We start from the raw sequence: 16,906 nt of genomic DNA, 5'->3' as shown, positions 1-16,906 counted from the left end.
GACTCAACAGCAGCAGTGAAAGTGATCGATCGTGTGTGTGTGTGTATGTATGTATGTGTGTGTATGTATGTATGTGTATGTATGTGTGTGTGTATTTATTTATTTATATTATTTTTTGGTTTTTTTTCCCCCATGTTTTCCTGGAAATCTGTTTTTCTGTTTCTTTTTTTTTTTGAGTTGCAGTGGTTTCATTACTCGATGATCTGCGTGTTGTTACGTTACTGGTATTGAGTTATTATATTTAATGCGTTTGTCTACATGATAGCCCTGGCTGGCGTCCTGCCACGGCGCTCTGGACCATAATATCCCTCATCGCTTAACTCCCCCCCAGGAATTTAATATGGCGACTGTTTAACTTCCATGCCTGACACAGATGCCGGGAATGTTCTCTGCTCGTGGGCTCTGTAAGTATTTTTATTGATTTGGGATAATAGGATAGCGGGGTCTCCGCTTGCGTTTCGGGGACCCTTGTAACGTTGGGTGTTCTGTAATGTGCCTTAAGTAGAATATATTCATAGAAATCAGAACAATGAAGTTGGACTCCGAATATCATTTCAGGAATCATAGCTCCCAACTGTCTTAGGGTTTTTAAGAAGAACTGGGCTGTAGAAAGATCATTATGCTTTCAGTCCATTTGGTCCACTCTGGATATTAGCTGTTTCTTAAACCGGTTTAACGCCCCTAGGGCAAGCTGTAGCCGTTTTCTTTCTTTGAGTTCAGGGGTCTTTGGGTTGACCAGTTGTGGTACCTGATTGACCTGCTTGGGGAGTTTTAAGCCATTTGGTTGCCCGTCGAACCAGCAGAGAAGTCCACAGGACCGACGTTGGTTGCGGCTCAAAGAGTCGACAAGGCTGAGTGGCCGAGCCTTCCTCGTCTTAAGTCTGCCTGCGATGTGTTTGCTTATTCTCGGGTGACGGGCGCTGTAGAACGTGATACACGCGATGAAGGCGCCTCGTTCTCCGCGCTTGGATTACTAGATGTTAATGGAACCCTCGGAGAAAGCACTCGGCTGTGCAGCATGTCCTGGATTATTATCAATAATTATCTCTTGCATTGTTGTGTAGAGGGATGTATTTTAGCTCGTAAGTTAATGAGCGCGCTTAAGGCACATCGGGTTTAATTTAGAAATATTCTCAAATTCTGGTTAACCTTTCCATTTCCATGGCAACCAAGTACCTTCGTCGGGTATATGTGTTTTTATCTAATGCGATTGGATCCTTCGACCAGATTCCGATATTAATTGATTGTTACAGCATGCTTCGATGGGCTTAGCGGCTGAAAACCCCAAGAGGTTCTGCAGCGGCAACGCGTTTCGCTGTGCTGTCCCGAGTGTGATTGTATTCGTAGTCCGGCGATGGTTGGAAGGGCTTTGGTTTTAATACCATGTGACACATGTCCTAGTGGTTTGGGACCCCTTTGTGGATTGGGGGTACGTGTTTTTTAAGGTATAGTAAGTATGGAGAAGCCGGCAGGTTGTGCTGTTAATATACCCGGGTTGCGTGTGTTTGAACCCCCGTATCTATGTTGAGTAGTGAGGTTGACTCGTGAAAAGCTTGTACGGTTTTTATATTATTTAACGTGTTCTTCCCCCAGCCCGGGCATGGGGGGGGGTCCCTTTCCAATCATACTAAGCCCACTTCCAGCCGGCGGATTCTCCATGTTTGGACCTGCGGGGGAAATCTTATTGAATATCTCCATGAATAGTTAATATCGTAGACGCATTATCGCTCTGCCGGGCACCGGGTGGAAAGTCTGCTCTACATCCCAGACATCTATAGACTTCTGAGTCATTACACGGAGTAACCGGGAACGATTGCGTGTGCTTGTTGCCTGCTGTTCGTGCATACGTGTAACCGTGTTCTGCCTGCTTCCGCACGTGTAAATATATCTACATAATATCTTCTCAACACCTAATGTATCGGTTTGTCTTAGTCTGCCAATTCTCGTCTTGTCAGACCCCTTGAATATATAGGTATGTATTAAGCGCTGCGTAAACTGTTGGCGCTTTATATATAAAGGACAATAATAATAATAATAATTCTCAAATAACACAATATATTTTTTTTTTCTCGCTGTAGGCTAGTTTTGTACCTATAAACGCTCGGTGCCGGCCATCATGGGGGCGTTTTATTATTATTATTTGTTAGGGACGCTGTATGTTTGTTAATTTATATAGTGCTATCATATTCCGTGGCGATGTACAATAGGGTGATTTCATCTCTCAGACATGGGAATTATGACTTTAAGGTGGGGAGGACCTGAGCCGAATGATCTTTATGTATGGCTGTTCCAGGTTGCGGTACTCTGGCCGCCACGTGGTATCGGCGCTGGGTTTTGTGGTTGATCGTACCACCCTGCGCTCCGGCTTTTAAATGGCCCTTTTGTCTGTTACCTCTGCTCCGCGTGACTGTGGGAACCGAAGCAATTAACTTCTGTCCCGGCTTGATGGAAGAGGTTAAAGGTCACCGGGAAAGTCCTACCAGCCGGTTCTTGATAGCTTTACCATGTGTGACCTGAATGGGCAGAGTCCTGTTTATCACAGAGGTGAAGGGTTGCGACCCTAAGTTCAGGGACGTCCATTGACTTATTTAGGAGAGGAGCCCCTATTTTACTTCTTTAATTCATTAAAGACAATAGTATTGCTGCATTCCACAACTTTTTAAATGAACACTTTGCTGCTGTTTTGCCCAAATACCCCGTTTTGCACAGCAGGAATACAGAAGAAACGCACAAAGGCATAGAATTTAACTGGAGACCCATTCGGCCCCCCGTCTAGTCCGCCTGTTTTCCTGCTGTTAAGACTCAAACCTTAATCAGTGGTTGGTTTGGTCTTGGGTTCAGGAGCCATATGCCTATCCAATGGATTTACACTAGTGTTAACCATTACCACTTCTGCTGGGCGTGCTGTCCAAGTATCTACCACTCTCCCAGTAAAGTAAAACTAGCTTACAACAAAACCTCTGAGATGTACATTAATATAAAAATGAACAGACGTTCCTTTGGACAATTTAGTTTTCCAAATAAAATGAATGGTTTTGATGCAAATGTATGAAGAATCTATTTGTAGGTTTTGGTTTGTCCTGAAGATAGCAGATTTTGGCATTTTTTGTCTTTGTTCCTGCGAGAAGAAACCCACTTTGTAGGATATGCTTGTGGTTGGATGGCGGCATGTTCTAAGCGGGTCGATCTGTTTCAGTGCCCTTAGTGTCTTTCTTTATTCTTAGGATAGGCACAAAATCTGAAAATCCGAAGAAGGGATTAATCACAATCTTCATTACATTCGTTAGCGAGATCTGAAGCTGCAGGGAGATGAAACATTACAACTTAATACTCCATTTAGAATGTATCTTTAGAATTTCAGAATCCGAGTGATTTTACATGTGAGAAAGAGACCTCCGAGGTCCGAAGACCTAATATTACTCTACATGCTCTTTAAGTATGGCACAATCTATGGTCTTCTCTTGGGCTGATAGGACATTTCTGTACCTGACTTTAATATCAGGTAAAGAAACACCTGGGTGGTATATTTAGGTTTGTTTCATCATCCACCACGGTCCTTTTCCATGCAGAGTAGCAGAAGACGGAGCACATGCTTGGCGTGTACCCAGCGTGTGAAAATATGTGCCGTGTTATTCATCAGCCACCTGCCCAACTCGCTCATGGCCTCGACGCCTTCACCTTTTAGTTTTTGTTCAATCTCACAGGTGTTAGAACCACACCTGTGTATTATTCTGCACACTTTTTTGTCGGGAACACTTAATTGTCATGTGACGGAAAAGCGGGCACTGGTAGGTTGTCGCCATAGAAACAGGAAAGCAGTTTTTATGTGATTAAACCTTCAAAGGAAAAAGAGAATTCCATCTAAGGGTTTTTTTTGTTCAATTAATGTTTTTATTTCACTAACTTCTTGTATTTACTACTGTGAGTACCGTATTTGGTCATCTACCGACCCACTTCTGCAGGATTTTTTTTTTTTTTTAAATAAAGTAAAAAAAAATAAAAAAATACTTTAATAAAAATCACATGATCAGTTTGTTTCTCCGTCACCGCATCCATTTCTAATTTGTAGAGGAAGCTCTTGGATTCCAGGGCCGTGCGTTTCCCATGTGACCTGTTAACCCTTTAAACTGTCACATGCGTCACTAACTTAGTTTTTTTTTTTGTTGAATGCTCAACTTTTTAGGTCTATTTTCTGAAGACTCTTTGGGTGCATCTACTTTTCTGTGGCTTCTAAAAAAAAAAAATAAAAAAAAAAATAAATGAAATAATAAAATAAATAATAATTAAAAAAAAAAAAAAAAAAAACCCAAAAAAGATTTTCTGCTGCTGGAACTTTGCCCATGGAGAACGTGTGGATTTCCTTATGTTGCTGGTCATGGGGTGTCCTGGTAGAAGCTGTCTGTGCTTGTAAGTCGCCGGGCAGGGAGCGGCGATGCTGCCGTTTCCCCTTATTACAGCCGTACTCCTGGGTAAGAGATTTTGTGAAGCGACGGCTGCGCTTTGCTAGAGATATCAAATATTTAGCATCACTTTAAAGCTCACGTGACGGTCTCCCGTTCTCGCACGCCAGGCAGAATGTGCCGATACGAGGCGTGTACGGCTCCTTGTCGGCCGTCCACATACATTAATTAAGTCGTTTTTATCTTTCCCGTTCCCCTCCTTTATTTGTACTGCGTTTTAGAATCGAAACCTTCTAGGTCCGTTCCAAATTCAACTGGCTGATGTGTATGGGTGACCATCAAAACCAGTTAACAGAAACAACATTTTAATAGCAAACCGCTTCAGCCTTTATTCTCTGGGCTCTAGGATGGGGTATATGATGTCTGTATATGTCTTGGGGGGGGGGGGGGGGGTTCCTTTCTATAAGGGTTATTTAATTTTAGAGGTTTTCTGGAAAGTAACTATGGTGATTGCCCAAAGTTACTCAAAAATACCCCCTCCCTGGAACATATGGAAAGCATACTGACCAATTCAAGTGAGATGAGGCTATCCTGACAAACGCATTGAGTAAGCGTAATGAGGAGTAACATTGTAGGTACTATGTAGCCCCCGGCCCGCGGCCCTCTGCCTAATGTCATATGATATTGTGTTACACACGTTCAGTGTTTTTATTTTCATCTCCAAAACAAAAGCTAAAAGTTAAAAGAAAAAAAAACCAATTTAAGCAAGTATTTTGCTATAAATGTAGACCAATATAGAATCCTCACATAACCCCAACTTGGAATTAAACGTTAAGGTTTGGAAGGGGGTTCATTCACCCTGCTTCCAAACTTGCTCTTGGAACTAAGATAAAGTATTTTAAAGCCTTCGACACACGGTTTCAAAAATAAGAAAGGGAAAATGGATTAAATGCTGCTTTTCATTCAGTGAATTTAGCTTTTTTTTAATTATTATTACTTGTTAATGGATTCCGGGGATTCCGATGATAAAACTGATGAAGTCTAAAGCTGGGAGGGTCAGAGGTTTGAATGTAATGTAAGGAAGTTTTAGTTTATGGAGAGGAGTGGATAAGTGGAACAGCGTCGTACTGTAGAGACTGATAGGCGTTTAGAATTAATAATTTTATCACGCGTGGGTTAGGGTTATGGCTCCTCAATCTAAGACGACCGAGTAACGTTTTGAGTCTTTACAGCAGACTAGATGGGGTGGGGGAATGGTTCTTATTCGCCATCAAATTCTATGTTTCTATGTCCCTTTTTAAAATTCCCTTCCATGCAAAGGGTTAAATGTAACCGACGGCAACAGAAATGGAGGCTATGATGCGTTGATGCTCGGTCTTTCTGTTGGCCGTTGGCTGACGTCAGAATGTTGAAATGGAAACCTAGACGTTGGCGCCGGTGAAGGACCCCTGGCGCTGCTGACCTTCTGGCAGAATGGACCCCATATAACACCTAATCTATGTGTTATTCTGTAAGGGCTCCAAAACCACACGAATTCCTGTTTTTAGTCACTGCCACCTCTGTTGTGGGCTGTTGCATGAATCATTAACCGATTCTGGAAAACGGACTCTAACGTCCAACTGGCAGCCCTACAGGGTCTCCGTATAATCACCCAGACTTTTTATTTACTGCGTTACTAGTTCATGTAACGGTATCCAGCTTCTCAGCGGTATTTCACCCCCACGTCATCACATGTAGTGTTTCTCTTAAAATTTGACATCCTGGTCTAGCTCTTTTTTTTATACTTGGGTCCGCTGATTGATTATGTGGACCTTGGCTAACCCGACTTGCGTGCTCTTCAGTTATTTCAGCACGGCGGTGGTACATTCGTGGCGACTGTTAATTCTTCCAGACTGTATACTGTAATAAATGTGTGTTCCATACTTTTAGAATTCCTCAGGGTAAATTGGGTACTCCAAAAATCTGTGAACAAAAGTCATGAAAAATGGGCATCTTCGAAACTTAGAGCTAAAACGATGAAAGGCAAAACCTTCTAATTTCTGTCAGACTTCTTAGTACAACAGTTACTGCTCCAGTGTTGTTGAACTACATTTCCCATGATTCTCAGATTAATTTTTGGCTGGAGGCAATTTAAAAGATTATGGGAGTTGTAGTTCAATCATAGCTGTATAGCATTTGGCTGGGGTATATATTTTTTTTTATTTTAGGAGCCTTTAAGACACTCTTCATGACAGTGAACCAATTTTCTTTTTATTTTAACAATATTTCTTTATTTTATTTTTAAATATAAAAGGACACTTATTTGCCTTAATGGGTATCCTCACAAACCAACTGCATGTACAACCATATTTACTTAAATTGTTGGCTTTCAAAGGGTTAAGCCTTTCCATCATGGTCCAAACCCCTTTGCCTGTCTTTGCAGTCTAACAGCATTTCCTCCAAGTTATTAATGAAGAACTGGTAATTAACAGAGCGTCTAGATCCTGGAGAAATATTAATTAGATTTTCCAATCGGGTTGCTTGTGTTCTCTTTTGCTAATGAGCAGGGACAGAGATGATCAATAGTTCCTTGACAGAGGGATTTGGGGGGCACCGCCGACTCCACTGGCCATAACGTCAAAACGGCGAGCGGCCATTGTGTCGGAGCCTCGGCTGCGTCTCCATGCCAGCTGTGCTTGTTTGTAAGATGATTTGGCAGCTGGAGGTTTTTATCATCATGGCACGATGTGCGGACGCCGGAAATTACAAGGGGTAGTTGAACGAGCAAATGGTTACAGGATAAAGGAGACGCATGGGCCATGGATCCCATTCCCCCTCTCCTCATCACCCGGTTGACTTCTGCAGATTCCCCATTACCCCTCAGCGGGGAGCCGGCTCTGAAAACATCTAGGCTGGATCAAACATTTTCAGCTTGGGGAAATTACAACCACATGCCCGGTGAAATTGGACCCCTCTAGGCTGTTGCCTTAAGAGTTTACGCTAAACACACCAGCGTTTTTAAAGAATTTATTTAAAAAAGAAAATATTTATTGGTATTTTAATCTTTGTTTCCTGCGCCACATATGAGAACGACAAAGTTCAGCACATAGGAGGTCTCCTGTCCAACGCAGCAGTATCTCTATGGTATTTCGTAGCCTGGGAGTCACATTGATGTCCCCGCAGCCAATAGGAAATGGTTCGGTTCTGTGCGCTTGGCAACGGCTGGCGGCGTTCTTGAATCTAGAGTTAGGAGTCTATCGCGCGCTAGGCCACACAACGGGTTTAATTTTTTAATTAAAAAATGAGTGCTTGGGTCAACTGTTTTCAAGCAGTTGCATACCCTATCCTCAGTTTGTCACCTCAGTGTAGAAATTGCTTGCCCCGCAAGCATTTAACATTTTCACGGCAGGAATAGTACTAGCAGTGGGTGTCAGGGCTCCTGTAAGGGAATGTCGTTCTCGCTGGCGGCCTCTGTATTTGTAAATATTTTTTCAAGGCCCTCTGTCAGTCGAGGGTTAATGATTGATGATGCCGCTCGCCTGCAGCTGACCGGAGAGAAGGAACTGTTACAGGCGGCGGGATCTATTTAAAGAAAACCATGTTTTCACCCCTCAAGGCTATATAATTCAATTTTTTTAATTGCTCATAAAATACTAGCTACCATGTAATTGCACAGCGAGCGTCGGGGTGGAATTCGCGGCCGGTAGGACACCTCCCAGGGAGTGGCAATTTTCAGCTGGATTCGCGTTTTCTCTGTACGTTCCAGGTCTCTCGTAGCGGATCGCAGCGGCTCTTACTTACAGGGACTTAAAGCATGAATTTTTTTACATTTGTTGTTTACAGTAAATCTACTGTAGGTCTTTTTTTTTTAATTATTTTTATAAAATCTGTGTACATTTTATAAACTTTCCTCTTGATTTTTTTGTGTCCAAATAACTTAAACCTTTTTTTTTCCTCCACCCCCCCCCAGTGTGAGCGAAGACTTAAGGCATGACCTCAGCTGACACAAAATAAGCCCAAAAGCAGGAAATGATCGTGTGCTAAGAGCTTTTCAGCCGGCAAAGCAGCTCTAATCCTTTATTACAAGAGGCTGTTTTCATACCAATTGTTTTCTAATCGCAGATCCTGTTTCCAAGTTTGTAAACAAAATTACATTTAATTATTAAACCAAAACGTGATCAACTTTTTTATTTATTTTTCCTGTAGGGGTACAACCCAGATAAAAAAAAAAAAAAAAGTTTATTTAACTGGGTGAAGTCATTTAACGGATACTGGTTATAAAAGGGGATTGAGCCCTGTGCCCGTCGGTTCACGTTGGCTGCGCTCCAGTTAACCGTGTTTAAAGTAACTGGTGTGTTGGCAGCGTCGCTTGAACTCCTAAATCCTAAGAGGTAGGTTGGGATTACCTCCTCCCAACCAGTTGCTTTTAAACCCGAAGTCGGCCATAAAATAGGGCTTTACAAACCCCAGGATCTAGGGAACCAAGGCTGTTTATGTTTTATTAGGCTAATGTGGGCACCGCTGGGTTTATGGAACCCAGAAGCTGGAGGAGAATCTCCTGGGAACAAGGGCCATAGCCCATCCTTGTGCAAAATAAAAGGGCATAACCTATCTGCCTCCATCTGGAGAGTTGGACGATGACATTGGCATGACAGCCATACAGGTTGGGATGCTACGCAGCTTCCATGCCAGCTTGGCGCATGGGGATCCTTTACTATTGCCTTTTGGCTTGGGTCATAAATTGGTTCAGGTCATCTGTTTCATCTGTGATGTCACATTCTCTGCCTAGTTTAGTGAATGGTGGGCTTTGGGTGCCCTGGAGCTGGGTTTTGGTCTCATCAGGAGCTAGTGATAGTACTAAGTAATAAACATGTGCATTGATGCTGTATAGACCGCGGATGGCTGTCTCCATTTCTGCCTCCCATATTGATTTTGGTTTTATTTATAGGCTTTAGGGCAACGATCTTTAGCGTTTGTGTGTATATCAGGATAGCCAATAAATAGCAGCTCGGCTATTGTTAAACCTAACCTCCCCTCTGATTTCCAGCAGAATATTAGCTGGGAGTCATCAGAGTTGTATTTCACCTACTAACAATGCATCAATGTGTGTTGGTGTCTCATTTGGCCACGCACCACAAAGCCACATATATATATAATCAGCCTTATTAGGTGTTTTCCTGGCAGTTTCTTGCTTTATATGTTTCTCTCTCTCCTTCCTTGGCATATTCTTTCCTTTTTCTTCCATTGCATAGTCGCTTCATTGATAAAGCTTCCATCCTATTCCGTAGCGCTGGCGCTTGTTTGCTGATGTGGCTTTACCTGCCACACGTCGAGCTGATGATTAGCTGGGAGCCGGGTCTGAGTTTCTCCGCATCCTCGTATAATTGCCGGAGTTAAGCCTTGGGTACAGAGCCTGTCTATACATGCCTCCAGGCTGCTGTCTTCAGTGACACATCTTGCACTTTGACAAGTGACACTTTTTTTTTTTTTTTTAAAGAAAACTCTGTATCCCTCTGCAATCTCCATGAATTAGAGCATGTGTCGTGCACATGGAGAAGGAGTAGCTCTTTTTTTAATTTTTTTTATTTAATGTTCATATATATATATATATATATATATATATATATATATAGTAAAAAAAAAAAAAGTTTTTAATAAAAGAAAAAAATCTGTACAGTTAAATTCCGCAATTTTATCTCGGTTGGTGCTTTATGGTTTGCACCGTATCCCGCACTTCATTGCTAACCCATTCCAATTCGGACTTTATCGTTATTTATGTGTGCGATCTATGATGGACAGGATCTAAACTGCTTGAGGCTTGTCTTATTCTGAAAGAAGGAACAGAGAAAGTCATACTTAAGTGACAATGATGCGACTGTAACATTGTTCACATTGTAGAGTGTTACAAGTTGTGAACGTTCTATAGACCTTAAAACCATGGGCTGCTACAATGACCCATGATGAAGACTCGCCCCAGATGTAAAGATTGGAAGAAGGAAGAGAGAGGGGAGATGTGATAGAAACATTTAAATATTTAAAGTACAGGAGGGACGTTTAGTTCATCCAAGCAGAAGCGGAAGATGGTAATACAGTAGGGGAATTTAAACATATGGCTCCTGAATCTAAGACGAGACCAACCACTGACTAAGGTCTGAGTCTTTAAAGCTGGAGAAACTGGTAGACTAGGTGGACCCAATGGGTCTGATCTGCCAGCAAATTCTTATTTATTTAGGCAAAACATTGGTCCTTTTTCATTTTTTTTGTGTGGTGGAAGCACATTTCACGAGTAATTGGACCCATTGCAAACCCGAAGAGCAATTGAAAAAATTTCTTGACGTGATAGGTTCTTTATTACTCTCATCCCATCCGAGGAACTTTGGAAGGGGCGCAGTTAGGATAATGATTCGGTATTAAAATGCTTCGCTTTTCCCGAGAATGGCAGACTGCTTCATATGATTTAATATTTCAAATGTAATTCAAAGGATCCTTAACTTCTCATAAATTCTACATTCAATTCAAATCGTTTATTTTGTGATTGAGGCGATGGTATTTTAATTCTTGGCATTTATCTGAAGGTAAAGCTGCGTATTCCTCAGCGAAGCTTCAGGACCAATGAGTGGAAAATGCAATATAGCTTTCTCCTTTTTTAATTTTTTTTTAGGGAAATATTGACGCAGTGCGCCTTCACTCATCCACGGGGCCCTAATTTGACTCGCTTTACTTATAACCGGAGTTTTGTACAAAGTGATGCTCGTTATGGACACATGGTCCAAATGTATCGCCCTATTAAAGGCACTGTTCCACTTAGAAGAAGAAAAAAAAAAACTAATTGAACCCTAGACTTTTTAGAAAAACTATAGTAGTATTCTTTCTGCTAAAGGACTTTTTAGGTTAGACATTTAGTTAAATAAAAAAAAAATAGAAAATCTATTAAATATCAGATACCTATAAGGTAAGAGAATAGCATGGAACAGTAAATGTTCTTTCTTGCTGTCACGTGTTTATGTAGGAGTACGCTTTTGATCAAACTTCCAGGGAGACAAAAAAGTGCCTTTAGTGGTCCCCTAATATTAAGGAGAAATACATGAGTCATACGACAAGTGATTTATATTATATATATATATATGATATATAAAATGTTAAATCTAGTTGTCATGATTGTTGATTTGCTTCCTGTGCCATTCTGTCTTTGGAAAGACATTTAGCATCTACGTTCGGTTATAACAATGAGTGGAACCCGTGGAGGAGGCTGCAGAACGTGTGTCCATGGGGACCCCCTTCTTTCCAAACGGGAAGCTCTCTGATTTTTGTTTTTTTGTCCCGTTCCGATCGCGTTAGTGGCTCCTGTGTGACTGCTCATCTGACCAGACTGAACGGCTCCCCGGCCTTTGTACAAGAAGCCGTTGGCTTCAAAGGGATGGCCGCTGTTCTATGTTTGTGCCTTGACAAAGAAAACATTGTTTCTTACATTCACAACAGTAGATGTTTTAGAGTAGGGAACCTTGACCTTAATAACTCAATGCTGAAAAAGTGATGTCTCTCCAAATAATGTCATTTTTTTTATGGTCTGGCTCTTGGTTATGTCAACACAACCAGTTAAGATCAGACAGCAGAGTTGCAAAACCTCATGAAAATCATTGGTCAAAAAGCCCCACATTCTCGGGAAATCCAAAAATTCTTCTTTAACACTATTCAGCATATACAACAAGTTCTGCCCCAAAATGGAACACTCTGCTTTCCTGGTGCTACTTTTAGAAGTGTAAAGATGTTAGGGGTAGGGGCAGTAGAACGTTTTTAAACTGAAATACATCGCTGTGTGGAACCCTTTGATGTATGGAAAATACCGACTGCTGGAAAGGTCTCATATGGTCCATATAAATGAAATTTATTTCACAGACTAGAGTTTAAGGCTTTCAGTTGAGTATTTTTATTGTAACTTTCAATAGCTGTGCTGTAGAAATTTCGCTTATGCTGTTTTTTTTTTTTAGCTTTTATAAGAAAAAAAGTAATGAAAAATTTGTCCCATGATGAATTGTGCAATATACTAACATGTCTTATTGTGCTTTACAGGCATTTTCCTGCTGACCTTCTGGACCAGGCACTAAATGAGGCTTTCAGCAGATATCTTTTTGGATATATCCTTCCTCTAGCCCATCCCCCTTTGCCTTGGAACCCTACCCTTAATTTATTATTTTTGTTTTTTCGTAATTTTATTATTGTTATAAATATTTTTGGAGATGATGCTTCAACTTGAGAAGCCTCTACCCCTTCATTTATGGACCCTCTTGTTTTTGGGATGTTCCTGGATGTTACCAGGGAATGGATCCCCCAAAACCTTCAGGACTTTTACGGGAAGTGATTGGAGCTTGACCCATTTGGTGGTACACAATGTAACGGGGGAGCTGTATTTGGGAGCAGTAAATCGGATTTTTAGACTTTCCAGCAACCTGACTCTCTTGAGAACTCACGTCACAGGTCCAGTGGATGACAATGAGAAATGTTACCCCCCTCCAAGTGTTCAGTCCTGCCCTCATGGCCTCATCACCACCAATAACGTTAACAAACTGCTTCTGGTGGATTACTCTGACAATCGGCTGATAGCGTGCGGCAGCGCCTCCCAGGGGATCTGCCAATTCCTCCGTCTTGATGATCTGTTCAAGTTGGGTGAACCCCACCACCGTAAAGAGCACTATCTCTCCAGCGTCAACGAATCCGGAACCATGTCCGGAGTCATCATCGAAGTTCCCAATGGCCTAATTAAACTCTTCGTGGGAACCCCTATAGATGGCAAATCTGAGTATTTTCCCACCCTCTCCAGTCGTAAACTTTTGAAAGATGAAGAAGAAGCTGAGATGTTTGGCTTTGTCTACCAGGATGAGTTTGTATCCTCACAGCTCAAGATCCCCTCTGACACTTTATCCAAGTTCCCTGCATTTGATATTTACTATATATATAGCTTCAACAGCGAACAGTTTGTGTACTATTTGACCTTACAGCTTGACACCCAGTTAACCTCACCTGACTCCACCGGAGAACAGTTCTTCACTTCCAAAATTGTCCGTCTTTGTGTAGATGACCCCAAGTTTTATTCCTATGTGGAGTTTCCCATTGGGTGCATGAAGGATGGTGTGGAGTATCGTCTCATTCAGGATGCTTACCTCGCCAAGCCTGGGAAACGCTTGGCCAAAGAACTGGGCATTTCTGAAACGGATGAAATTCTGTTCACGGTCTTTGCGCAGGGTCAGAAAAATAGGGTCAAACCGCCCAAAGAGTCTGTCCTCTGCCTTTTCACCTTAAAGAAGGTCAAGGACAAAATTAAGGAGCGCATCCAGTCCTGCTATAGGGGGGAAGGAAAACTCTCCCTTCCATGGCTGTTAAATAAGGAATTGGGGTGCATCAATTCGGTAAGTTCTTCTACTGTGGAGGTCCTGTTTTTAACTAAAACATATTGTAACAGAAAGCGTTTTGCAAGCAAGAGAATAAACTTAAAGGAAAGAGGAAAAACCCTCTGCCAGGCATTTAAGATGCCCGTGAGACTTAAACTTGTTCAGATTTCTAAGTAGGCAATGTCTGAGGACCACTTAGCCAATTAGGTTTTGAAATGTAACCATTTTACTTAAACCCAATATTTTGAAAACATTTGTTACTGCTGTCTAAAAAAACATATAGTAAACTGTTAATTTTTGTTTTAAACCACTCAATAATAGTCATTCATAGCTAATTTCCTACATTTATTTACTGTCCCTTCAAACTCTGATAAATTATGTAATACAACTTGAAAAAAATTGCAAAACAGACTTTTCAAACAGCCCAACTTTTGATTTTTGCATTACTTTGCCTTTACAATTTTTACTTCTATGTCATTAGGTCTATATCATCTGATGAGCGTCTACATCTTATGTAATTTAGGTTTGATTACGTGCAGCCATTAGGATGAATTCTTGCACACCGTCATTTCAAGCTGTTTACTACATTTTCAGAAGTCATTGGCTTTTGTAACTTCCAAAATAATATATCCTGAATCACATTAATATGCTTTTTTCTTTTTTCTTTTTTTTTTTCTTTTTTTCAAACCACATTGAGAATGCTTTTACAGCTTGAATATTTTTACTTTAGAAAAGAAAAAAAAACCACAAGAAATTCCGGTAAATGGACTTTCTTTTCCAATAATTTCTGTAAGGGTTTCTTTTTTTTTTTATTATTTTTTATTTTGCTGTCAGGGTATGAGTAGCTGGTGGTTAGATTTCACTCTTATTTGTTTTTCATTGTTTTTGTGATTGTGGCTCAGGTTAATTCACTCTCGGGAGTTATCAGGAGCGATAATCTTTTTGCAGATCACAGTAATAACATACTTGAGAGAGCCTTGCATTCAGACTCTGGGATTAGACGGAGGCCAGTACTCTGTCAATGAGAGAGAGCAATATTTATACTTATTACCCGCCGTGTCGCTGGCAATCTCAATGCTGTATCTCAAGAGGACAGGTGGCATTGTCCCGGGCTCCCGCTGTGCGAATCCCTCTTCTGTCCACCAAAGTATTAACGGCTCCATGAATGTGCCTGGATAGACGTTCCTATGTATATGTGTGTACATACGTATATACATTTAACATATACTCTGGAATTGTTGATCTTCTGGTTTGAATCGATCACTGCTGGAGCTGCTGGGTCACAGGGGTTTCGGCAGACTGGTCAGTGGGGCAACTGGAGCCCTGCCTATCCGAAACACCCAATGAATGCTGGTCAAAATTAGACCTCCGACCTGCCGATACAGGCCCTTAGTGTATTCTAGAGAATTTACACTATTGTCAAACCTGGGAACTCTCAGGGTTTAACCCGGGGGCTCTGTTCTTTTACCCCAATCTCAGGGTGTATGTGTGAAGGGGCAAATTCTCAGTCTGAATCTGACTTCTTTCTAGTCTACACTGTTGTGATCAGAAATATGACTTCCAATTGGTGCTTTTGCTACCAGTATGTTATGGTTGATATCCATGCTTGAGTGCAGGTCACCCTATTACGTGTTGAGGTTTCCTTGAGGACCCCTATTAGAGCCCCTTGGGTAACTACATAGAATCCTCCCCATGGGCTATTAAAGGGTCGATATCTTAAGATTGTCAGGGTCGGCTCATTTAGAAGGTTTTGTTTGATTAAAGATAATTCCGTATTATTGGTTGACCTCCACCTTGCGCCCCTTCCCTTTCGCAATGTTTTTTATTAGCTGTTAGTAATATTGCTGATAAATAGGTGGATAGAATGTTCGTTGTATTTAGAAGATGGCCATTTATTTCTAGCATCTCTCTCGTTCTCTGTGGAATATCTCCTTTCTGTGAATACAATTCCTTCCGTGCGCTCAGACAGGTAACAGCTGGCTGACACACTAAAGGGGACTTATCCTGCAGGGGCTATGGGCTCCCAGATCTGATTTTGCTCTCAAACTAATTCAATCTAGCCGGAGAATGATGGAATCGTTACATGAGCTCTGGCAGAGCGGGGAGGACAAGCGGAAAGCATTGAAACTCTCAGGGCGGCCCCGTGGCTACATCCTTTTAAATGCGTTAACTCCTTGTCCACTGGACATGCAGAACATCGCTAAGGCTCTAAAGACATTTAGTTAAAAAAAAAAAAAATGCTTTGTAAGATTACGAAGAGACGGGTTTGGGTTATAGTCAAAGCCGATATTTTACCGGCGGCCCTTGGTCAGTGATGACCAACCTGTTGTACCTGTAATGAACTATAATTTTCATGATGGTGGCTGGCTATGATAGGAATTATAGTCCAGCTGAGTTCTCTAGGGCCCAATAATAATTGTGCATGGTGTATGGTGGCTGGTAAAAAAAAAAAAAATAACAAAAAAGAAAAAAAAATTGTGGACGTAGAATTATTATTTGTGTTTCCTTCACAAATAGACTGTGTGTGCGCTTACACCCAGAATGGAACCTGCGACGGTTTGATTTCCTGACTGTTCTGCATAGAAGAAGTTTTACGTTTACTACCGACCTTTTTTAAGATAGTTTTAACATATTTTGTAACGGATATCATCACGGTTTTTGATGAGTGACCCAAACCCCACAACATCTGTTAAAATATTTTATTAAAAGTATTTTAATTCTCATATACGATGGTATCTGGGAACTCTCCAGGTTTGATCAGGAGTCTCTGGGAGAATTGGTGTTTCCCCGGCGTCTCAGGGTTAACCTTCCGCTTTTTCTACATTGGAGTGGCGTTTGGTCTCCCCCATTTCAAGTCCACTTCTTCCTCCTACTCTTAGGCTGTCTGGGGCTATCTATACCCACTTCCGCAGAGCGATAGCCTACCATAGGAACCCCCTAGGTATGGATATAACCGGTATAAAAAATGAACATAATCCTAATGTAATGTAATACATTTAATGTTATATAATAATTTTGATGTCATAATTTATATTATATATTATATTAAATGATTTAATGTAATATTTGTTAAATTAAGTTATAAAGTATAATAGAATTCTATAAATTATATAGCATTAATTATATAATTTTAAAACACTT

The 16,906-nt window shown here is 41.2% G+C and overlaps 1 protein-coding gene across 3 annotated transcripts in view; it reads left to right on the top strand.

Moving 5' to 3' along the window:
* Positions 1-12,616: 12,616 nt before the first annotated feature.
* LOC149276760 (plexin-A1-like) overlaps positions 12,617-16,906 on the top strand; it is a 123,523-nt gene continuing 119,233 nt past the window's right edge. For 2 of the 3 annotated variants that reach the window (XM_089503321.1, XM_089503320.1), the window contains exon 1: positions 12,620-13,783. In XM_089503321.1, the coding sequence (XP_089359447.1) occupies positions 12,620-13,783 (1,164 nt within the window). Of the gene's footprint in view, positions 13,784-16,906 lie in introns of all 3 variants that reach the window. The other variant, XM_089503319.1, reaches the window with a different exon arrangement.

Source organism: Sceloporus occidentalis, unplaced genomic scaffold (genome assembly GCF_023333645.1).
Source record: "Sceloporus occidentalis isolate IW3139 unplaced genomic scaffold, rSceOcc1.0.p SCAF_225, whole genome shotgun sequence".
Lineage (NCBI taxonomy): Eukaryota > Metazoa > Chordata > Lepidosauria > Squamata > Phrynosomatidae > Sceloporus > Sceloporus occidentalis.
The sequence above is the reverse complement of the archived record's forward strand: the minus strand, read 5'-3'. Positions and strand labels throughout refer to the sequence as shown.